The following is a 24,621-nucleotide window of genomic DNA, read 5'->3' on the forward strand; positions in this document are numbered from 1 at the left end:
GTTGAACAATATATCCCACCCCAAAGTCTATTCAGAAAATAAAGTCAGTCGTAACTCCAGTTACAACTGGTGAACACAAATACCTTGATTTTATTTTGAAGACACTTCCGAGATTAAACCGCCTTGCATGTAGTAACTTGGTCGCAGCTCTGGTGGTCCAATCCAGCGCGGAGCAGCCGCTCGCTTCCTGGTGCCGCTCGCCCCGTCGCTGCTCTCTCCTCCCGGGCTCGCGGCGCCTAGCGGTAGACGTGGTCACTTACAACCGAACGAAGCATCCTCAGCTGTCACATCTATCACATGAAAACGCCTGGGTCTTATTTGCCGATGCATATGAAGATCAAATATGCGTTGTTAACAGAAGCAGGGAGGCATATGTGAATAAACTGTCACGGGGCAATGGGGTCGCTGCCGGCGACTGGTCCTCAAACTACACCCAGTCGCGTTCGCTTCTTGAACGCACCCCGCTGAGCACCTCGATATTGTTCAAGGGGAATAATGGCTGCACAGGAGCAGTCTCCACCATCTTCCCTGGAAGGCAACAAACCCGGCTTCCCGAAGAAGATTTTGGCCAACAGCCTCGAGGACAAGCATCTGTGCAACTCGTGCCAGAAAGTGTTGAGGAGGCCCTTGCAAGCACAGTGCGGACACCGCTTTTGTTCGTTCTGTTTCAACAAAATTGTGAGGTGAGTCGTGTCGTTGCTCGACAGCTAGCTCGATGGGTAGCGCGAGCGCGGGGGCGACCCGAGCCCCGTCCGCAGCCCTCCGGCAGCCCTCGATGCGCCCTGCGCGTCGCCGCTGGCACCGCCGCGTGCGACCGCGCGGACACGTCGGATAAATAGATTGCGAAGAACCCGCTAAATAATTCGGCCGTGCAGGTTATTCACCAATCACCACCACGTGACCCCCCCCCACACACACACACACACACACACGATCTGAACGTGTGTGTGACGGCTCGTGCCAGATGTCCCCCGGTGGTCGAGTCTCGCTAACCTGGCCCGAGCAAGCAGTGGAGATGGCGAAGAGTTACACTTGGATGGTGTTTCGTATTGTTATTAATATCGTAAAGAAAATATACTGTAAACATATTTAAAACGTGTTCCAGTTAGTTTCTTTGTCAATATGACAGTTTATGATGACCTTTCTCCATCTGGTAGATACGGTGACCCGCGAGGCTCTGACCCACTACGCGTCCTCTTTACTCGCGTCTTCTCTTGTAGAAAGACAGCAGGAGCACTTCGTGTCTTTATATTCGTCGTAGGCTTTAAACAAAACAATGCTGTACGTCATAATTCTTCGTATTTGAAGTCGAGCTTGGTTGTGAGATCACTGGGTTTTCATTCTTTGCACTGCGCATGTGCGCCGTTTTGTTGTTGTTGTTCGTTCTTTCATTTTTTAGATAGTTGTATTTTTGCATCAGTGCTTTTCTTACACATACATCTGTGACCCTTCATATTATGTGACTACGATGTGAAATTTATATTTTTTAGTTAGCTAAATTCGAATTAGGGAATATATATATATCTATATATATATATAGATATATATACACACACACTCACCGGCCGCTTTATTTGGTACACCTTGCTAGTTTCCACGTTGGACCTCCTTTTGCCTTCAGAACTGCCTTAATCCTCCGTGGCATATACCCAGTAACACACTGAAGTAATCATTTCAGCTCTATATGTTATCTCAAGGTTTACTCAGACAAGCTTTAGTTGAGATTGTACCTCTAATATTAATCACTGATCAGTCTTTTGAAGGGCGGGGATGGTCGTTTATATTTTGGTGCCAGTATCTATACAAATCTAATATTTCCCTTTCCTCCCTTCAAGTTCCGGCCCACAGAAGTGCAGCGCTTGTATCAAAGAAGACTTGTTTGAGGAACCCACCTCCATTCTCAAGCAAGGCGGTGTATGTACCTTTTCTTTTCTTTCACATCTTGTTTACACAGAGTTACTCGGACCAACCAATAGACACACAATTAAAGTTCCTCGTGGTAACTTTCAGAAGGAATCGGACGATAGATGCGCTGTGTTATTATCTTTAGTGGCCACTTAGGGAGTAGCGAGTGAGGAGTCAGCGAGGGCGGGATGAAACCGGAAAAAGAAAAGGCCTTTTTTTGAGAGAGATACATGACAACGCAAGCTTAGACTAACAACCCAAAACTTTATTCAATTCAGTTTATTTTATATAGGCCAATATCACAAATTACGAACTATCCTCAGAGGGCTTTACAATCTGTCCACATACGACATCCCTCTGACCTTTGACCTCACATCTTATCAGAGAAAACTCCCCCAAAAAGTAGAAAAAAACCTTATAAAAAATGGAAGAACCCTTCAGGAGAGCAACAGAGGAGGATCCTCTCCAGGATGGACCGAACAATAGATGTCATGTGACCAGAAGGAATCATCACAGAGTCACATAAACACATTCTATGAATATGAGTGTGTGAGTAGTTTGTCGATCCACGCTGCAGCCTCGTTTGTTTTCGGTGAGCCGACGCGCTCGACTTCGATTGCTCAACTTTCCTCTGCAAGCCTAGGAAATAGAATACGCCGCCCCGCGTCCCGAGACATTAGAGCCAGGGAGATGAAACATTCGATCCCCAGGTAAACTGACGCAGGGCGTCGCTAACCCCCCCACCCCGTAACTGAAGACGCCGACCGGATCCCGAACCCACAACAACAACGACAACAACAACGACCTCTGCTTTCTCCGTTGCAGGCTTTCCCCGACAATGCGGCCCGGAGAGAAGTGGAGGCCCTGGCGGCCGTCTGTCCCAACGAAGGCTGCACCTGGACGGGCAGCATCAAAGAGTTTGAGGTGCACATGTGTGGTTGTTTTCGTGCATAATAGAAATGCAACGCAACGGGAGTTACATAGAAAATGACAACAACTACATCTGTGCAGAATATATGCAAATGACAAAAAAATAAACACGACGCACGTTCACGTGCACTCGCACACGACCGTGAGTTCGAACGAGGGAGAGTTCAATGCTTGTTGTCCCGACAGCAAACACACTTCGGTGTGTCTTCGGAGCGCCGTCTCTCTAATTCTATATTTTCGCGGTAAACTTCAACAGTTATACGACAAAATGAAACTCTTTTGACTCAAAAAGCAATCTATTAAAAAAATTGCAAACATCATTTGGAACAATTCAAACAGGATCAAATAATTTGACGATCATATGTAATTATTTCCGAAATAAGGGGGTGGTCCACCCCGTAGGAGGCGGGACTTCCCCGCTCTATCAGAGCCTGTGTTTCTGAGGGAATCATGCAACGTTCATACGTGCGGTTTCTGTGCCACAATAAAGGTAGAGAGGGCCCGTCTGATTGATCGATATTAACCTCGGAAACAAACTGTTTTTTCAAGTATTTTTGAAGACTGGAACTAACATAATGTCAAGAGCCAGCGTGACTTCATCGTACGCATAACGTTCCCAACGCGCGGCCGCTACAATGAGTGACATCATCAAGGTCCATCACTCGGTTTCCTCTCTCTGCAGGCCGGCCACGAGGGCAAGTGTGACTTCATGATCATCCTGTGTCCGTCCTGCAAAGAGCTGATGAGGGCCAACGAGCAGGAGCGCCACAACGAGAGGGAATGTCCGGAGAGGACGCTCAACTGCAAATACTGCAAGGAACCCTTCCTGTTGAAGAACATCAAGGTATCGACTCTGTGGGGCGTTCATTTAGAGAGTTAGAGGGAAATGAAAGACAGCTCGCACCCCGAGAAATATCAGCTTAACAACCCCGATATTTATAGTTTGAGAAGTGTTCAGGACAGAGATTTGGCCAGAGACGTGTTTAGTAAAACAAACCAGAAGTTTATTACAGGAATCAACGAAAATAATCTAAAGCAAAACAAGTAAAAGCCCAAATTATGCAGAAGTAATTTACAACGGCCAACTCGTGGAAAACAGAAGTTAAAAACAAGCATAACGGAGGCAGAAAAAGATGCAAACTAGGGGCAGCAAGACACACACAACGGTGGTGTAGTGGCTAGCACTGTCGCCTCACAGCCAGAGGGCGTGGGTTCAATTCCCGGTCGGGGCGGTCCTTCTGTGTGCAGCATGTTCTCCCCGTGGCAGCGTGGGTTCCCTCTGGGTTCTCCGGCTTCCATCCACAGTCCAAAGACATGCAGTCAGGTTAATTGATCTCTAAATTGCCCGTCGGTGTGAATGTGAGATGATTAGTGGATAATAATGGAAAACAGGCGCAATAGGGGCAGCAAAAGAGCAGCAGGTGAACTAAGAGAGGTTCAGGTACAGGGGCCAAAAGGGGAATTTCCTCCCTCGCCGTGTTTTTTTGCCGCCATTTCTCTCGCAGTGAAGTAACTTTACTTTATTCCTCGAGGCTCACGATGAAATCTGTCCAAAGTACCCGATGATTTGCGAAGGCTGTGCGAAGAAAAAGATCCCCAGAGAAAAGGTTTGCCACGCATTTCTCTCTTTTTTCATACGTGATTTCTCATAATTCTGTTGGATTGATATCATTAACCATTCGACGACATGTTCTATCGATCACAAGCTTCTTTCATTTTATTTTTTGTTTTTGTTTTGTTTTGTTTTGCAGTATGTGGACCATGTTAAGTTCTGCAGTAAATGTAAAGCACCGTGCAGATTTCATGTTGTTGGCTGCGATGCGTCTGTAAGTAGACATTTCTGTTATAATTTGCTTTCTGTGTAACGGTGGCTAAAGCAACAGCGACTGCATTATGCAATAACTTTGCAAAATTATAACAAAATCTCCCAGGAAGAGTTTCCAAAATCCATTTTCAGACCAATGATTTAAGGAGAAAGTTACATTACATATGAGAAAATAAATGCATACTTACTGATAAAAAATAAATAAATTCAGAATTGATCAGTTATTGCATAATTTGTTGCTGCATGCCTGTGGCGGTTGAGCACGAAGCCGAATGTGGGCTTAAGAAAAATAATAATAAGACGAGTTTCTGCTTTCTGATAACGCATGCAATCATTGTGCTTCTGCTTTTTGACTGATCAGCAGACGAGTGAAAAGGCTCAGGCCCGTTTCTGGAGAGCTGAGTGCAAATATGTGAAGCACACATTGGACTGCAGTTTATTGTTCTGCATTGATTACCTCAATCGGTTTCCTTGAGCCTGTAATTCCAGTTTTTAAAGGTTGTTTTGGGTCTGTTCTCGTGATGATGACATCATCGCCATGATATCCACCTCAACATGTCTTGTGCAATATAACTTTTATTACTTTTCAATGCTATTTGACATTATTAGTCTCAATATCATGGACAATATATATTTATGTTTTAGTTGCTGTTTATATTTACTTCCTATACACTTTATGTTTTTACGTGTTTTTATTTTTATATTCGAACTAGTTTTGCTTATTTTACAAAACATATTGTAATCTTATTTATATTCTATATTACACTGGCATCAGTGTTACATTGTATACACCTTATATGTTGATATATATGTTACTCTTTTGTTTTTTCTTATTCTTCTGTGATCAATCTCTGGCACAATAACTATTCCCCAGAGAACAAACAAAGTTATCTCTTATTGCACCGCCGAGGTCAAAGGTCACTGTGACCTCACAAAAAACGTGCGTTTGTGGCCGTAATTTAAGAACAAACGTGCCCAGACCCGAGTGTGGAGACCAGGCGTGAAAACGTAGCGTAGAAATGAAGCAGCGTCTGTTATCGCCGTAACCATGGTGACGGAGAAACACAAAACTCGGCGCTTCATCTTGCACGAACCGCTCTCTCAGATCGGAGTCGGTCCGCTCCAGCAGGGCCTGTGTTTTTGTCAAACGGCTGATCAGTGTCAACGCGGCGAAGCGATGAAAAGCACGAATACTTTGCACAGCGTGCATTTCCATCCGGAGCTCTTCTTGTTTCTCTTTTCTCCGGCCCTGAAATGTCCCGCTCCGGCTCGCGGCGTGCTTGACGTGCCTCTGCTGGTGTCTTTCTCTCGAGTGGAGGTGGAGAAGGAGAAGCTGCACGACCACGAGCGCCAGTGTTCCTACGAGCACCTCAACCTGCTGCTGCACTTCATCATGGGCATCAAGGTGAGCCTGGAGAGCCTGCAGCCCCAGAGCCTGGAGGTGGCCGGCCACAAGCTGCAGGAGCTCCACCGCTCCCTCAGGGACCTGGAGCTGAAGATGAGCCAGATGGGCGGGGCCGCAGCGGCCGCCGGCGCCCTCGCCACCCCCCCGGCGGCGGCGTGCGCCCCGCGTCCGGCCGTCGCCTTCACGCCGCTGCCCAGCGCCGCGCTGCAGCTCTGGAGCGAGAAGGCCAAGGTGGCGGAGCTGAGCCGCCGCTGCCTGGAGCTGGAGGTCAAAGTGGGCACGTTCGAGAACATCGTGTGCGTCCTCAACCGCGAGATGGAGCGCTCCTGCGCCACCATGGAGGCCTACAACCGGCAGCACCGGCTGGACCAGGACAAGATCGAGATCCTCAACAACAAGGTAGACCCCGAGAGACGCGGGTCCAGCTGTGGTTTCCTCTGGATTCAGTTTTCTCAGTTTATTTGATACAGCCCAATATCACAAATGACTAATTATCATCAGAGGGCTTTACAATCTGAACCCATATGACATCCCTGACCTTTGACCTCACATCGGATCAGGATAAAGAATTAGAAAAAACCCTTTGAGGGGGGGAAAATTATAAGAAACCTTCAGGAGAGAACAGAGGAGGATCCCTCTCCAGGATGGACAGAAGACAGAGATGTCATGTGACCAGAAGGACAGCGTTACAGAGCTACATAAACACAAAGATAAAGTTTAAATCTAAATGATCCAGATGGGATTCTACACAAAAAGACAAAAATTGATATGCAAGAACAGTTTGTGATTATAAAGTTCTGTTAACTTTAGTTTAAAACTGGTCAGAGAGACGAGGGAGAGTCTAGATTAAGTCTTGTCTGCAAGGTAGAGAGCCATAACAACAACAACAAGAACAACAGAGACCATCTCACACCTCATTTCATACTAGAGCGTATTCATATTGGGAACCTAATTTGAATAAACCAGCAAGACGAGTCAAATTATCAAGGCACCAGAAATTAAAAAGAGGATTTGAAAATGTCAATCGATCCACAATAATAACAAGTCAAGTCGTCTTCATACCGTCAAAAATTGTCTAGAAAGGGATTTTTTTATTTTTTTTATTTTGTCCCAACCCGTAAATGTGAAGGGGAGAAGAAAAAAAGACCAAATCTTACATGACTGATTTTGCTTCTAATTTAATTCATATGCATCTTAACAACGCAACATTTCTCGATTTAAACATGAACCTCGACCTCTAAGACGCGTTTTGCTGCATGAGTGAATTCAAACTATGAAATTATTGAAAGATGTGCTCCATTCATTGGAGTCCGCCCTCCTGCCCCCGTGCCCCGCTGCAGGTGCGTCAGCTGGAGCGCACGGTGAGCCTGCGGGACCTCTCCGTCGTGGAGATGGAGGGGAAGATGAGGGAGATGTCGGCGGCTACGTACGACGGCATCTTCGTCTGGAAGATCTCCGACTTCACCAAGAAGAGGCAGGACGCCGTGGCGGGCCGCGCCCCCGCCATGTTCTCCCCCGGTAAGCGCTCCGCGACCCCGACGACGGCGGCGCCGGTCGGATTTTCAGGGATTTTTGAGAGATCGTGGTCCCCCTTGTCTCTTCCAGCCTTTTACACCAGCAAATACGGCTACAAGATGTGCCTGAGGATCTACCTGAACGGAGACGGGACGGGCCGCGGCACACACCTGTCCCTGTTCTTCGTGGTGATGAGAGGCCACAGCGACGCGCTGCTCAAGTGGCCTTTTAACCAGAAGGTAACACACACACACACACACACGCGCTTACATAATCCTACCCAATGTTAATTACTTTCAGCAACACATGTACATATATAGTCCACTGCATGTCAGAGGCCAGTGTTGTACTCTTTTCTTTTTTTTACTCCACTACCTCGGGAACTTAGTTATGGCAGAGAATTAATGCTAAATGTTATCGGAGTGGCCATTTGTCCAATAAATCCAGAAGAAACGTAAATCAAATTGCCAGTGAGGCGCCATGGCTTTGTGGTTCACATCGGCAAAAGAAAGCATTGATCATTTATTGAACAAAACAAAAGAACACGCAAACTTCTAACGCTGGTATCAAAAACAACAAAGGCCCACCCAGGTGAATGCTTTTATTCTCATTTTAAATGCAGGACTTTTACTTTCTACATTGCTACTTCTCCTTATGTTCAACATCTGAGTCATTCTTAATTTGCATATTTGCATCCACACAGAACTGAACCATGCTTATGTGACTGCAGTCAGGATGTGGTTTCCCATTGCCTAACAGTCTTTATGCTACGCTAGGCTAAACCCGTCCTGACTCCAGCTTCAGACCTCAAGGAGTGAGGTTGTTATCGTCTCATCTCACTGTCAAGAAGAGAGACGATCGTTTTATACAATGAACAATATGTTATGGACAGTGTGAATATTTCAATTACATTTGTATTGCTTGTAGCTTACTAGTTTTCAAATGGCCTTGAAATCCAAAATATATTTTAAAAATTGTTCCATTATTGCAACAATATTTTTTTATAATTTAATATTTTTTTTAATTGAATTTATTATTTTTAATGGTGATTACTTGTTTAATTAATTTATTTTGCTATTTTTTATTGAAATATAATTTTTTATGAATTTATATAGTTTTTTTAATAACCTTTTCTCCGATCCGTAACAACCTTTGAATAAAGCGTGACTCATATCCCAACGAGCACCTTTTAAAGTGGCGCTTCGGCTCCTCCCACCGCCCCCAGGTCACCCTGATGCTGCTGGACCAGAACAACAGGGAGCACATCATCGACGCCTTCCGGCCCGACGTCTCCTCCTCGTCCTTCCAGAGGCCCGTCAGCGACATGAACATCGCCAGCGGCTGCCCGCTCTTCTGCCCGCTCGCCAAGCTGGACTCCAAGAACTCCTACATACGCGACGACACCATCTTCATCAAGGCCATTGTGGACCTCACTGGGCTCTAGGTAAAAAGGACCCCCTGCCTTTGGGGCGCCACTCACCTGTTTGAGTCAACGGGCTTCTGCATCACCAGTTACCGCCACTTGTCTTTGGGGTCCGTCTCGTTCTTTTGGGTTCGGTACCCTTTGTTGGCGGCGATACACAAGACCAGAGCAAGAAGCTTCTTTTTTTGTTTGGGGCCAGTGGCTGTTGGTTTAGACATCTTTAAACCATCTAGTCTACCAATCAAACTGAGTTTCTATTTGACAAAAACATAGATTACCTACCAAAGCGACACAATATTATTATGCCGTTGTGTCCCCGGTGACCGGAGACCCTCCCAAAGGTATTCAACCTTCTTTCTGAGGCTTGGAATATTCTGCTTGTGGAACCACGAAGATGACATCGTCTCTAATCTCCAGTCATCACCACAGATCTTTACGTGGACATTAATTATGTCCGTGAGCCGCGTTCCCTTTCGGTTGTCGAGCGAACTTGAAGCAATCTCATTTCGGCGCGTTTCCACCAACTGGATTCACAGCGGATAAACGAGTAAACCAGGAGCCTCGGCCATCCAGCTCACGTACGATAGTTATGTTTCATGCTTGTCTGGAGGCATTTATTTCGGGAATATTCTAGAAGACTGCGACGGCAGAAACAGCTGATTACTCCTGAGAGTTAAAGGGCCAGTGTGTCGTATTTAAGGCGAATATATTGGCAGAAGTAGAAAATTCGAAGTAATTTGTCTTCATTGTATGATCCACTGTTTTTGTAATCCTTTTTTAGAATGAGTCGTTTATATATCTACATCGTGAACCCTCTTCACAAACCAAATACTGGCTTCAGGCGAGGACATTTGTGTTTTTGCATTTTAACTTCGGCCACCAATCAGTTTGTTGCGGTCTGCAGCTTCGCCGCTCGATGCCGGCGAGTCCTACACACTGGCTCTTTTTTTAAACCTTAAAGACGTTTCCACAAACTATTCTTTGGCAAAAGCGAAAATCACCTTGAGTGAGTATAAAAAACGCTTTCGCTCCACTAAGGAAGTTTATGAAATTGTATTGGTTCCTTTCAGACTTCTTTAATGCGTCAACATATGTGACTAGAAACACGACTATTCTTGTTTCCTTCTGCAAGTTTAAATAGAGCTCAAAGAACAGTTATTGCGGCTAGCGGGTAGTTATGTTCCAAAATAACTGGGCGTTAGCTAGTGGCTCGCGTAACTATCTTGACTCGAGTGAAGCTCGGTAAAAGCTCAAAAGGACACATCTGAGGAGCTCATTTGGCTGACGTGTGGACAAACTATTACTTATTTACACATCCAGCAGACGGAGTGACGTTGGCATTCACGAGGAGCCGTGTCTTTGGCAACCCGGCTAACGGAAGTCCAATATCTTCTCGTTTTAGATCCGTTCTGGTCTCTTCACCGCGGGAGCTGCAGAATTGGGTTCTAATTCCCTCCCGATGACCGACCTGCTCCATGTCGTCGTTGGGCCCGATGTGAACGTATAACTATTAGCTACTGCAGCTGTTAAACTACAAGGTGCTGGTGATGCTAACAGCGTTTTTGTTATCTGATTTTCACCTGGGGTTTTTGTATTGTATTTTTTTATTTACATTTTTTTAATCGCCACTAATTTCCTAGATTTTGTTTTTTGGGGGGGAGGGCGTGACTTTAGCATTTCCGACGTGGCGTTCCAACGACGGTGTGATAATCCCGTGTAGCCTTCAGCGTACGCAGTTGGACTAGTTTGCTGCTCCTGGAACGTCTTCAGCCCTCAAGTGTTCATTCGTATCATTCGTGGACTTTGCTTGAATTCCATGAATTCTGAGTGCAGTATTCCCGTGTGCGCGGCGTTCCATTTCTCTGCTGTTTCGCGAGCATGTTGGCTCTGTGGAAGATGGACCTCGTCTGGCCACCGAGTCAAAGCCCAGTTCCCACACATGGAAACATCACATATTTTATATTAAAAATCTAACCTATATTTACAAGTCTGATAGATCCAATATTTGTTGTCTGCATATTGGAATTTTTCTTTGACCTTTTTTACCAGGGATACCATCAATTCCATTTGAGCAATTCATAATATTTCAAAACATTCATACGTACAAATATTATAACGGCCATAAATGAGGATTGAATTGACCTTTCGCAGTGATTTTATCTCTTGGAAAAGAATGATACCGAGGTTAAGAATGCCATATATCGGGAAATATCGCCGCGTATGTGGCGATATATATGTCGAGACGTCAGCCAAGACAAATCATTCCGATTTTCTCAATTCTAATTTTAAGAAAACGGTTGCAGTATGAAGAGCAGGCAGGCCGCCATATGCATACAATCGGACCGTCACTTTTTTTTATGCAACGGGATCAGCGTTTGCATTCTTAAGCGTGTGTCAACATTTTCTCACGCCAACATTCGTCACCTGCATTTCAGCTTTGTGAGTGCACACGTATCATTCCTCAGCTGCGCCTGTTTGTTGAACTCGTAATGTCACTGAATGCAGAACGGGACGTCGATGCTTCTTTGGAGACGCGGTGATATTTCCATGTGGGCGGAGCTTAGACACGCAGACGCCGCGTGGAGGCTGGAATTGAGATGGGAAGAGAGTCGAGGTATTAGAAGAGGAAACGGTGGATATTATTGTAATATTTTCCTATTTTTTACTTTCCTCACAGCTTTGAACTGACCTACTTTTTACAGATAAAGAAGTGCCTGTACCTTTTTTTAAATTATTATTTATTTATTTATTTTGAAATGTTCCATGTGCTTTCCTGTGAGTTCAAACCTACCAAAATGTGAAAATAATTTTGTGAAGTGTATTTTTTTCATTTGAATGTCTTACCGTCTCTCCCCCACTCCTCCTCTTTCTGAACTCTTTGATGTGATGAAATCCCAGTGACTAAGAATGTCTCGCTTTGCATACACAACACTATTGAATGTTCCCGTTTTACTTTATGTAATCATAGATGGCATCTTCCTCCAAACACACACGACACGTTTATAAACCTCTCAACAAATACCGGAATCTGGAAATGGAAACATGCATTTATATGAAAAAAAACACAAGTTCATATTGTGGACCAGCATTTTATTGGATAATCAATATATACAGCACGCGAGCGTGTGATTAAAATGTAGGTCCCACCTTTTTGATGTAGAGCTTCGATGCGGTATGTGTGCTGCTATGGAAAACATATCTGAGTAACGTATAGATCGTGTATATTGAGGATTCTATCGTGTGCTGAGACCGCTTGAAAGCAAATTTTTGCAGGTTTGTTTGCAGAAAAGACGCGGCCTGTAATCTGACCCCTTTGCTGCCTCGTCGTTACGGAAACGTGGTCCTACATCCTTTCTCCATATTCAGACCATGCTGTGGACATTTTGCAGATGACATTTTTTCCCTCGGTGCGGACCGTGGCCTCCAACGGCTGCTACCTGCCACGCGGACGTTTTTTCTTTTCGCTCCTTCTGCCCGACGCGGGCCGGGACTCAGTCGTCATTCATAGCTGGCGAACATAACTAAAAACTAAAAAGGGCTTCACATTTTTTCATCCCCGTCTGCTAAAATGCCCCTCGGAGGCAAACACACACACACACACATGCACACATTTGGAGCCCGGCAGATGTTATGCTGTATCAGCGATATTGACTCTAAGGAGATGCCACACTGCCTCACTGTTATCGCAACAGAACAATGTGTCAACGTGACGTGCACATTTCCAATATTACTCCGACTGGAACTGTGTTTGATTCCTTCACATCTCTGTTTTCTCTCTGAAGCCCGTGTTGAGATTTAGGATGAGGAGCTTTTTTTTCATCTGTAGCAATGACATGAAACTGCAAATTCGCTTGTTGTTCTCTCTGCTACTACGTCGGTGTGGATAGTGACTCGTCGTGTGTTCGTGAAACTTCTTTGTACTACCGGGAAAAATGTTGTTCCATATTTGTATTTTGTTTTTGTTTTATTAAAGGTTTTAAGATGCCCTCTATGCAAAGAAGTGCACAGTTTTGTAACGTGAAGATTCACACATTCTTGCTGAAAGAGGGAAACTACTGCAGACCATTGGGGGGCTTTGAGTGACATAGTTTGACCACAAGGGGGCGCACAGTGCAAATGCATGCACACGGAGCAGCCAGTGTTTTGTCTCTTCAGGGAACACTTTGACACAACAATTATCTTTAGATAAAATTCACAACACAAAGATACAGAATTATCAACCATTATGAGGCCTGTTCGATAAAGTGAGATAAGAAAAGTGGGGCTTAAAGTAATATCAATTCATGCAATCAAACTATTTAGAGTGAGCTTTAAGAAGTAAGATCGCATTAATTATAGATCTTGACACTTGGCAAGTTGAGCCGGGATATGTGGTTTAATATGTGGATTAGCGCAGGAGATATCCAAGAGGAAGAATTTACTCCGTTCAACCGGAGGCATTGTGGGACATGCTTGACTGCATAATCCCTCCGAGAAGCGCGTGTTATCAATTCATCAGTGTGATTGTAAGAAATAATAGCTCGGGGGCAAAAGAAATGCCTGAAAATATCCTCTGGATGGAGTGGGTGGAAAGAGAAGTAACCACCTGAACATCTGGTCACGTCGTACGGGACTCAAAACATTTGTTTAGGACTATTTTCAGCGATGGATTAATCCACATTTAGTGCTCTATAGCGAGTACTTGGTGCAGCAGGATGGTGTATGTGGGAGTCAGACATTTAGTGTGTGTTCTACAGTGTGTGTGTGTGTGGTTGTGTTCATAGTATGCCCACAGTGTGACTCACTGGTGTGTTTTCATAGGTAAATTGGACAAAACAATGGAACTCTATGGCACAGAGAAAGAATATGTATCGTATAATATGTGTTAAATGATACATTCATTGTTGGTTTGGGTCTTTTATGCGAACAGTCTCATCCTTTAACATCTTTTTTTCAGAAAATGTCTAGTTTGTAAAGACTTCATTCTTATTTTCAGGGTTTGGACCATCATCCATATGGGCAAGAAAACAGGTTTAGATCAACAGGTTTGAAGCTCCTTAAGATATGATGGAGCGTCACCAATCAAGGCTTTGTAGGTTAAGAGAAAGTTTTTAAAGTGATTCTTGATTTTATGGAGAGCCAGAGCAGAGCAGCTAGTGCAGGAGTGATGTGATCTCTGTTCTTAGTTTTAGTGAGAACACGAGCTGCAGCATTCTGGATCAACAGGAGGGACCTCAGAGACTTATAGAGCAGCCTGATAATAAGGAGTTGACCTAAGAGACTTATAGAGCAGCCTGATAATAAGGAGTTGACCTAAGAGACTTATAGAGCAGCCTGATAATAAGGAGTTGACTTAACCCTTGTGTTGCCTTCGGGTCATTTTGACCCGATTCAATATTTAACCCTCCTGTCGCCTTCGGGTCAATTTGACCCGATTCAATGTTTAATGTCGGTGTTCTTTCGGGAGTCAACAAACAAACATAAAGTACCTCACACTTAAACTTGGAAAACAATATTAATTCTAATAATTTTCTGGAGATTTTAATAGCTGGGGTCATATTGACCTCAAGGGTAAAATATGTTAGTAAATATAAAGGTAACAGGAGGGTTAAACATTGAATCGGGTCATATTGACCTGAAGGCGACAGGAGGGTGAAACATTGAACCGGGTCAAATTGACCCGAAGGCAACACAAGGGTTAAGAGACTTCTAGAGCAGCCTGATAATAAGGAGTTGACCTAAGAGACTTATAGAGCAGCCTGATAATAAGGAGTAGACTTAAGAGACTTATAGAGCAGCCTGATAATAAGGAGTTGACCTAAGAGACTTATTAGAGCAGCCTGATAATAAGGAGTTGACCTAAGAGACTTATAGAGCAGCCTGATAATAAGGAGTTGACTTAAGAGACTTATAGAGCAGCCTGATAATAAGGAGTTGACCTAAGAGACTTATAGAGCAGCCTGATCATAAGAAGTTGACTTAAGAGACTTATAGAGCAGCCTGATAATAAGGAGTTGACCTAAGAGACTTATAGAGCAGCCTGATCATAAGAGTTGACTTAAGAGACTTATAGAGCAGCCTGATAATAAGGAGTTGACCTGAGAGACTTATAGAGCAGCCTGATCATAAGAAGTTGACTTAAGAGACTTATAGAGCAGCCTGATAATAAGGAGTTGACCTAAGAGACTTATAGAGCAGCCTGATCATAAGAAGTTGACTTAAGAGACTTATAGAGCAGCCTGATAATAAGGAGTTGACCTAAGAGACTTATAGAGCAGCCTGATAATAAGGAGTTGACCTAAGAGACTTATAGAGCAGCCTGATAATAAGGAGTTGACCTGAGAGACTTATAGAGCAGCCTGATAATAAGGAGTTGACCTAAGAGACTTATAGAGCAGCCTGATCATAAGAAGTTGACTTAAATAAAATAAATAAAAATATAAATATACACTTTTATTAATCCCCAAGGGGAAATTAGTTCTCTGCATTTTACCCATCCTTAGTTATTAAGGAGCAGTGGGCTGCGGTGAAGCGCCCGGGAAGCAACTGGGGGTTCAGTGCCTTGCTCAAGGACACTTCGACTTGCAGCTAATGGGGAGAGCGGGGATCGAACCCACGACCTTACGGTTGAGGGATGGCCCTCTTACCCCACTGAGCTAAAGCCGCCCAAACTTAAGAGACTTATAGAGCAGCCTGTTATTAAGGAGTTGACTTAAGAGACTTATAGAGCAGCCTGATAATAAGGAGTTGACCTAAGAGACTTATAGAGCAGCCTGATAATAAGGAGTTGACTTTAGAGACTTATAGAGCAGCCTGATAATAAGGAGTTGACCTGAGAGACTTATAGAGCAGCTGATAATAAGGAGTTGACCTAAGAGACTTATAGAGCAGCCTGATAATAAGGAGTTGACTTTAGAGACTTATAGAGCAGCCTGTTATTAAGGAGTTGACTTAAGAGACTTATAGAGCAGCCTGATAATAAGGAGTTGACCTAAGAGACTTATAGAGCAGCCTGATAATAAGGAGTTGACCTGAGAGACTTATAGAGCAGCTGATAATAAGGAGTTGACTTAAGAGACTTATAGAGCAGCCTGTTATTAAGGAGTTGACTTAAGAGACTTATAGAGCAGCCTGATAATAAGGAGTTGACTTAAGAGACTTATAGAGCAGCTGATAATAAGGAGTTGACCTGAGAGACTTATTAGAGCAGCCTGATAATAAGGAGTTGACTTAAGAGACTTATAGAGCAGCTGATAATAAGGAGTTGACTTAAGAGACTTATAGAGCAGCCTGATAATAAGGAGTTGACTTAAGAGACTTATAGAGCAGCCTGATAATAAGGAGTTGACCTGAGAGACTTATAGAGCAGCCTGATCATAAGGAGTTGACTTAAGAGACTTATAGAGCAGCTGATAATAAGGAGTTGACCTAAGAGACTTATAGAGCAGCTGATAATAAGGAGTTGACTTAAGAGACTTATTAGAGCAGCCTGATAATAAGGAGTTGACCTAGGAGACTTATTAGAGCAGCCTGATAATAAGGAGTTGACCTAAGAGACTTATAGAGCAGCCTGATAATAAGGAGTTGACTTAAGAGACTTATAGAGCAGCTGATAATAAGGAGTTGACTTAAGAGACTTATTAGAGCAGCCTGATAATAAGGAGTTGCAGTAATCCAGTCTAGAAGTAACAAACACGTGAACCAATTTTTCTGCATCTTTTTGAGACAAGATGTGTCTGATTTTTTAAATATTACGTAGATGAAAGAATGCAGTCCTTGAGATGTTCTTCACGTGGAGTTAAAGGACCCGATCAAAGATAACAGAGATTCTTTACAGTGGTGTTGCATGCTAGAGCAATGCCGTCTACAGAAACCACATCACCAGATCATTGATCTCTGCGGTGCTCAGGGCCGAGTAAGATAACTTCAGTTTTGTCTGCGTTTAACATCAAGACGTTGACATCCTGTAATATCTGTGTGCATCATGTTGCTCTGCAGAGGGCAGGCTTGCCTCAGTTTTCACTCAAATATGAGAAAGTATTTCACACCACAAGCCAATTCCTCTTTCAGTATGCCCACCAGAAGTGTTCTTCTCACATATTTGTACCCGTTGATGCACCCGCTGTCACAGTGTGGGATTCGATATACCTGTGTGTGTCATTAGAGATACAAAGGGGAAGATGGAGTGGCAGGTGAGGAGAATGATTAAGTCTCCCATGCATGCACCTCTCCAACCCATCTCAACCCCGTCACCATAACCCGCTGAGATCCTCTTTCCTATCAATGATATTTTATTTTCAAACCAGACACCACCCCTCCCAAAACCCCCTATCCTCTATAGTTTCCAAACCACTCTTCTCTGTGATCCCGGCGTTTATGAAGATGTCTATGAGGAGGACTCTTGTGAGTTTCCTCCGTCAGATACACAAACAGCATTCTCCGTCTCAAAGGTAAACGGTGGGCGGCCACTGAGGAAGCCCCCTGCTGTGCGTGTCCACTGCAGGATGGGGACGTGACGTCGTCATCCACGCAGGACGAGGAATGTGATTCCAGCAAGTCTTCACTCTTGCTTCTTCCCTGTTTAATTATTCATGTTTCAAGAGTGTTATGAATATTGATGGACGGCATTTTGCATTTTCGTAGGTTGTAATGAACACATTTAAAAGTCTGTGCATGAATACGAATCATTGAAATGGAAACAAAAACAAGGAAAGTTGAACAGCCGGTCTAGTGCTGAAAGATTAACATCGTAGATGTCATTCGCAAAGAAACGTTGGTTCGTGGTGAAGATATTGCTGGAGCCTCGTTAGCTTGGCGCTCTGGCCTTGTTGGTGTGCTGTTGGCTGGTTCCCTTTCAGGAACTAACGCACCACACAACAGTTTACAATGATTTCACAGTGAATTACAATGTGGAATATCCCAGAGAATTCATTTGAAGGTCAACCGATGTCCTAATTTCTAGGTTTTAACTGCACTGGTTTTCCCCAGTAAAGGTGGTCCAAGTGGACCTTCATTTACTAAATGAACATCATGCTGTATTGAAGAAGACTTGAAACTAACATTTAAAATAGATTACTTGTCTTCCTACTCAAAGCGACTACTTTTACACCACATGTCATTCACCAATTCACACTTATTCATACGCAGCCCATGAGGACGAACTCATCATTTATAACTGAGCAAGTCGGGATAAAGCGTCTTGGCCTTCAACACGGCTGGAGGAGCCAGAGTAGCCCTTCCTTTCCACATCTGAAATCGAACATCTTATGAAGAAAAATTAGGAGTCTGAGTTGAAATATTGGCATTCTCGAGAAGGGTTTATTACCTTCGCATTGACAATGCGGAAGGTTATGTTTTGATCGCCGCGTATTTATTTGTATGCGTGTTATTCGCCTAACTCAATAAGTATTCAACCGAATCGCATGAAATTTGGTGGGATGATTGGTTATTATCCGGGGACCATTTGATTAGATTTTAGGATCGATCGGGTCAAAGGTCAAAGGTAAAGGTCATGAAAAAGGTCAATCTTCTTGAATCGCATTGGAATTTGGTGGGATGATTGGTGATTATCCGGGGACCATTTGATTAGATTTTGGGATCAATCTGGTCAAAGGTCAAGGTCATGAAAAGGTCAACATCTTCTTTTTATCATAGCACGGTCAATTTTTATCCAATTGGCAACTAATGCCAACATGTTCATAATTCAATGCCCAATCTTGTGATATGCGAAGGTATGCGCTCTACCGAGTGCCCATTCTAGTTACTATAGTGATACAAATAGAAATACATGAACTATGTGTCAATAACGTTTATCTGCAGTGAGTTTTGCTGTTTTTACGAGAGAGCAGTCTTTTTTGTTGTAAGGGCTAAAGTTACATCCATCTATTCAATTCAATACAGTTCATTTTGTAGAGCCCAAAAGTAAAAATCATCCTCAGAGGGTTTTACAATCGGTACACATAGGACATCACTGGCCCGGGACCTCACAAAAAAAAGCAGTTTTACTTTTTCATTCCCCCTGGGATCTCTCGTGGCAGAGATATATACCGGATGACTCTCACTTCTTATGTTTGTCCTAGATCACCCTGCGCCCCAAAATCACTTATCGTTATCGCTGTTCGAGGCCCGGGAGAACACAAACAGCGCTGTGTGTTCTCTGGACCGGCAGCTGTTTTACTACTCAACGGAAAGAATGAATGGCATTCAGGAGATGCCGCTGGGCTCTAGAGTCTCTACCTGCTGTGTGTTTCATCGTTAGCGTGAAGAGTCGCCCACTGAGCGGCAGGACTGTTACTGAACACCCCCCCCCCCCCTTCTCGTACTTTGAACTGATCCTTAATAAGCCTGTTAGCTCAAAAATAAAAAAAGCACAGTTGTTAAGATGGAAAAGTCGTAAGCGCTCGCCACCTTTTAACACAGACTCGCCAGAGGCACATCAGGTCATTAACAACATGGCTCAACATGATGTCATGATCAGTTTGGATCGTGGAGGGCCCCCGGGCGAGTCGTTCTCACCTCACACTCTATTATAGAATTGTTTCCCCCCCCCCGATGTGGTCGTTGAAAGGTCTTGAGAGGTACGTCAGCAAATGAACAGGAGCTGATTTGCTTGGTTCACGTGTCACTTGGCAACGCTCATGAACCCACGATGAACATTGGGGCCCCCCGGTTGGAAAGCTCCTGCAGGAGGGAAAAAGTCATGGGTTCCCACAGGAGCCCCTTTCATGTGGTGTATTTTTTGCTTTTTTTTACCAGTGTAACCCACATTCTGGTGTCTTGAGCTCACTCCCACCTCCAGCTCGTGGTTCTGCTGATGTGGCGAATACGCACATGCTCGTAATGTCCTTCATTAGTCTTTGCAAATGCACACTTTGAAACAGATGCGTGCAGTCAGCGGCTGGTGGGAATGGAACAAACCGGAGGGGATGGCGGCGTGGTTGGGGGGGGCTCGCTAAACCGTCTGCTCCCGGTGCCATGGCAACACCATCGGCAGCTCCCCCATGTGAATTACTTTTCTTTTCTTCCATAAACACTGTTCCGACAGGCGTTTCTTAGAACATCTGGACGCAGGCTGTCGGATGCGGACGTCTTGTGTTTATTTAGGTTTTCCTCAAAATCTCCTTGACGTCGCAACATTGCGGGAGCTGTCAGATCTTCTAACCATTTTGGTCTCAGGGCATTCGTATGATCTCGTGTGACTCAGTGTGGTACAACCTGGCTCCACCACAACCAGCATTTCCAATTTGGGCCACCCAGTCGGAGACTCGGACGCATCGACCAGAACTTCTTTCCCCCGGCTGCCTGTTGAACCAGATGGGGGCGCCTCTCGGCCAGGGTAATGTCAGGGTTCACCTGCATGGGCAGCAGAGTTGCATATCTCTGACAGGGCCTGGTGACTCCCCAGAGAGCACAAATGCATGAAACAACAGGTGGTATTGGGCCTTTCCACAAGTCATTGCTCCTCCAGGTCGGGTCCGTTGAGGGCCACGTTGTGATGGAGAGAAGAGTTCCAGAGATAGAAGTTCGTCACAGTTGGATGTGGCTGTCCCATCTCACCGGGGGGACAGGGATGATAAAGCAGTCGCCTGAAGACACTGGGCGAAAGCAATTTGTCATTTATAACAAGGGAAGTTCTGCAGAGAGTCTGATAGCTTGGAACTTATAGAGTTTTGTGAGAAAAGCGACGATATCACTCAAATATTACGTCAATGAACGCTTTGTAATCATGAGCTCAGTTCTCCTCACAGCAGGAAAGTGAGACGGATGAATGAAAAGAAATGGAGGGTTGGAGGTTTTTGATTGATGGTTTGAGAACGGGGTTTGGTCTTGGCTGAAGCAAGGAAATGTTCTTTGGTGAGATGAAAATGGGGATCCAGACTACAGACGTGGACGACATACTGTGGACTGGAATCTGGTCTTGACAACAATGATCAACTTTGCTTTATGAGTCCAAACATTCTTGTTAAAAAGTAGGACTTTAAATATACTAAAGATGGTGGGAAAAGCATCAATGTATGCAGTGTGGGATATTATTCATAAAAAGCTTTCATAGTTAAAAGACATACTGTAATAGCAATTTAAAGTGAGAACCATGTACTGTCCAATTGTTTTCTTAAGCACCGAACTCAAGAGTCCTACAAATGAAACATTTCCGTCAAACATTAAAGGCAAGTTTATGTATTTAGAATCAACATTTTAATTTGTCATTTAAATTGTGTTAAGTCATTCATTGTTTTTCAAGATTAAGATTATAAGATGATATATCAGCCGACGTAATGCACATCTATTTGTATTCATGTTCAATTCAGTTTATTTTTTAGACACCAAAATTACATATTTGCCTCAGAGGGCTTTACAATCTGTACACATACGACATCCCTGACCTTTGACCTCACATCGAATTTGGAAAAACTCCCAAGAAATAGAAATAAGGGAAGAAACCTTCAGGAGAGCAACAGAGGAGGATCCCTCTCCAGGATGGACAGAAGACATAGACGTCATGTGACCAGAAGGAATCATTACAGAGTTACTTAAAGACATTCAATGAGTATGACAGAGTGCATGAATAATTACGAGTCGGCATGGACCACGATCCAGACCTCCATGATCCATGAAACAGAAGGAGGTAGAGAGGAGGGGGTGTCGGGACAGGTTGTGTATCTTTTATCAGCTTATCATCATTCATCAGTGAATAAAGGGAAGTGTGCTGGTCCCTTCTGGCTGACTCAGGAAACCTCAAGAGTTCTTTGACATCATTTGATCTGAGACTGAGGCCGAGGTAGAAGTACAAAATGTGACGTCTGAATGACACATTTCCTTGGAAAACACCATGTCACTTTAACATGCACTTTTAACCCTTGTGTTGCCTTCGGGTCATTTTGACCCGAATCAATATTACACCCTCCCCCCGCCTTCGGATTAATTTGACCCCATTCAATGTTTAATGTCGGTGTTCTTTCGGTAGTCAACAAACAAACATAAAGTGCCTCACACTTAAACTTGGAAAACAATATTAATTCTAATAATTTTCTGGAGGTTTTAATTGCTGGCGTCAAATTGAACCCAAAGGGTAAAATATGTTAGTAAATATAAAGGTAACAGGAGGGTGAAACATTGAATCGGGTCAAATGACCCATAGGCGGGGAGGGTGTATTATTTTCGGGAAAATGACCCGAAAAGGCAAACAGGTTAAACAAACAACACACATCATGTAAACATACACTTTAATACGGTCAACACATGTCTCTTGAAACACACACCTTTGTCATGTCAAATGTTGCACCTTTCGGCAAAAAAAAATCCTCGTTTGTGTAAACATTACTGGCAATAAACGGATTCTGATTCTGATTCTGATGACTTCAAGGAAAAGATGTGAAGGAGAGTTCGTAAGGACTTAGGAAAAGACAACCGCAGTGCTGAGGAAGCGTCTGCACTTACACTATAGGCAACAACAAAAAATTCAACTTTATTTGTCCATTGCAGAAAATACGTCGAGTAAAAAACTCAATGATGTAGAGTACGAGGATTCCAAGAAGGATGTTCTCAGCTCATCCTTAAAATCAAACCGCGTCGGAGGATGTTGTTGGCAGAAAGATGCAGAGCTTTAAAGTTCCTGCCTGCAAGACATTCTTGGATAACTCCATCTCTCCCCTTTGCTAAAGGAGATAAGAAAGGATGCACTGAAGCACCTTTCCTTGGCATTTGGAGAATGTACTCAAGCTCTTATCACCGCTGACATTCTGGTCATTTCAGGAACCTCCTCAAGCATAAAAAGACAATTCCCCAACAATTGAAAGGTTTAAATGTAAAATAAATTGAAAACTGATGTCGTTCTTAGAATTGGAATGTTTAGTAGATAATATATATACAGCTATGAGGGGCAGGGTCATCATCACTTCAGGCACATCGATGCAATTATCCTTCAGGACGAGGATCTACGATGGAATGTTTCCTTTAATAAAACCACCCACTCCACGCTGCGATGTGGTTCTGTCCATGGCCCGGCTCTGAGGGCTTGATTGAATTTGACAAACGGGGTTGGGGTGGGGGGGCAGCCAAGTCTTACTCCAACAAAGACAAGTTTCAGGTGTGGTTTTCAGCAAAAGGAAACCCACAAATAAAATGAATAGGGCTTCTGTTAAGGCTCTTCTCCGTGAAAAGCAACAGTTGTTCCCAGAGAGCTCTTCAGACGCTCAGCGCAGGAGAGATTCTCGAGCTCGCGGACAACAACAGACGGAAAGGTCGACGGAGCGATGCTCCGCGATTGTTTTGGCAGGCTTGATATTTAAGGTCAGCGTCAACCTGTTCAAGAGATTTGAAACGGAAACAAAAAGGAAAATATACAAAAATGGTGAGCGCTAGCTAAAGAATACACGATGTAAAGAGATGTGAAAGTGGGTGAAAGTAAAGTGGTTGTTTCTGAATGTGTGTACGTGCACACACTCTTAATAAACCATCAAGAACAGACCCGTGCTTTTTTTCTCTTACGGGTGGTTTGCATTTGGGTTATCATGTTGAGGAACATTTGTCATTTCTGATTTCGGGGCTATACAAAATAAATTGAATTGAATGTTTCAGATTATACAGGTGAAAACAATTTGTAGCGTAATTTAATTGTGGATTTAACAGCCACTCAAACATTACTGTTCGGATTACCGTCATTTAAACGGATACAGAAAACCATGACATGAAGTCATTCGGAACAAATTGATTTACAAAAAGTCACGGGAAATGACTGAGATGTGACAGAATCATATCACCGAGGTAGAATTTAATAATCTCACCTGTCGCTGGTATAAAACATATTGATTAATGCTTTGATTATCGAAACAAGAGTTCCACTGGGAACTGGGGGCGGCTGCAGCTCAGTGGGGTGAGGGGGTCGTCCTGCAACCCCGAGGTTGTCGGTTCGATCCCCGCTCTCCCCATTAGTTGCAAGTCGATGTGTCCTTGAGCAAGGCACTGAACCCCCAGTTGCTTCCCGGGCGCATCGCTGCAGCCCACTGCTCCTTAATAACCAAGGAGGGGTTAAATGTAGAGAATACATGTCATGCCTCTGTACCTGCACTCTGTGCAATGACAATAGATTGAATCCAATCCACTGGTGTGACAGATTTATTGAGAACGTACAGACTCGACCTTCTCGCTCATGAAATGAGAGACTCGAGCTAATTCAACCGAGCGGTTTGAAGACAAAGGCTCGACGAGGCGCTCCGTGTTCCACGCTGATGTGCATCCTTCTTATAAAGCTCTAATCCTCGTAACGTTCATTCCTTTCAGATGGCCTTGCGGTCGGCTTCCGAAAGGTTTCGTGTCCGTCTGTCTCTAGACGGGACTGGACATAAAGGAGGCTTTATTTCCACTGCTGGTGGAAGCAGTATCCTCTGAAGCACCGGGGAGGAGGGGGGGGGCCTCAGGCCGGGCCCCCGTGTTTTCCTTGTCAACGGCTACTGTTTTCTTTGGAGGCCTCGGCGCACTCTCTCTCAATGATGGCGCCGCAGCTAGAGCGCGAGGTGAAGAGTTCTGCTCACGATTGACACTTGTGGAGCGAAAGATATTAAAAAAATAAAATAAAAATGTATAAAAAGTCCCCGCAGATGAACCCCCCTGTGTGGTTCTCATCATCACGCTTTCTGTCCC

At 44.0% G+C, this 24,621-nt stretch overlaps 1 protein-coding gene across 2 annotated transcripts; it reads left to right on the plus strand.

Moving 5' to 3' along the window:
• Nucleotides 1-113: 113 nt before the first annotated feature.
• On the plus strand, nucleotides 114-24,328 carry LOC130196697 (TNF receptor-associated factor 2-like). Of its 2 annotated transcripts, none has more exons than XM_056419022.1 (11): nucleotides 114-683; nucleotides 1,836-1,914; nucleotides 2,731-2,829; nucleotides 3,518-3,679; nucleotides 4,368-4,442; nucleotides 4,587-4,661; nucleotides 5,979-6,464; nucleotides 7,406-7,583; nucleotides 7,671-7,819; nucleotides 8,806-9,024; nucleotides 24,262-24,328. In XM_056419022.1, the coding sequence occupies exons 1-10, from the start codon at nucleotides 496-498 to the stop codon at nucleotides 9,022-9,024; spliced, it is 1,710 nt and encodes a 569-aa protein (XP_056274997.1). In that variant the 5' UTR covers nucleotides 114-495; the 3' UTR covers nucleotides 24,262-24,328. The 2 variants fall into 2 exon arrangements, with proteins under 2 accessions (XP_056274997.1, XP_056274995.1); XM_056419020.1 differs by lacking the exon at nucleotides 24,262-24,328 and adding an exon at nucleotides 10,406-12,994.
• The last annotated feature ends 293 nt before the right edge of the window (nucleotides 24,329-24,621 follow it).

Source organism: Pseudoliparis swirei, chromosome 7 (genome assembly GCF_029220125.1).
Source record: "Pseudoliparis swirei isolate HS2019 ecotype Mariana Trench chromosome 7, NWPU_hadal_v1, whole genome shotgun sequence".
NCBI lineage: Eukaryota > Metazoa > Chordata > Actinopteri > Perciformes > Liparidae > Pseudoliparis > Pseudoliparis swirei.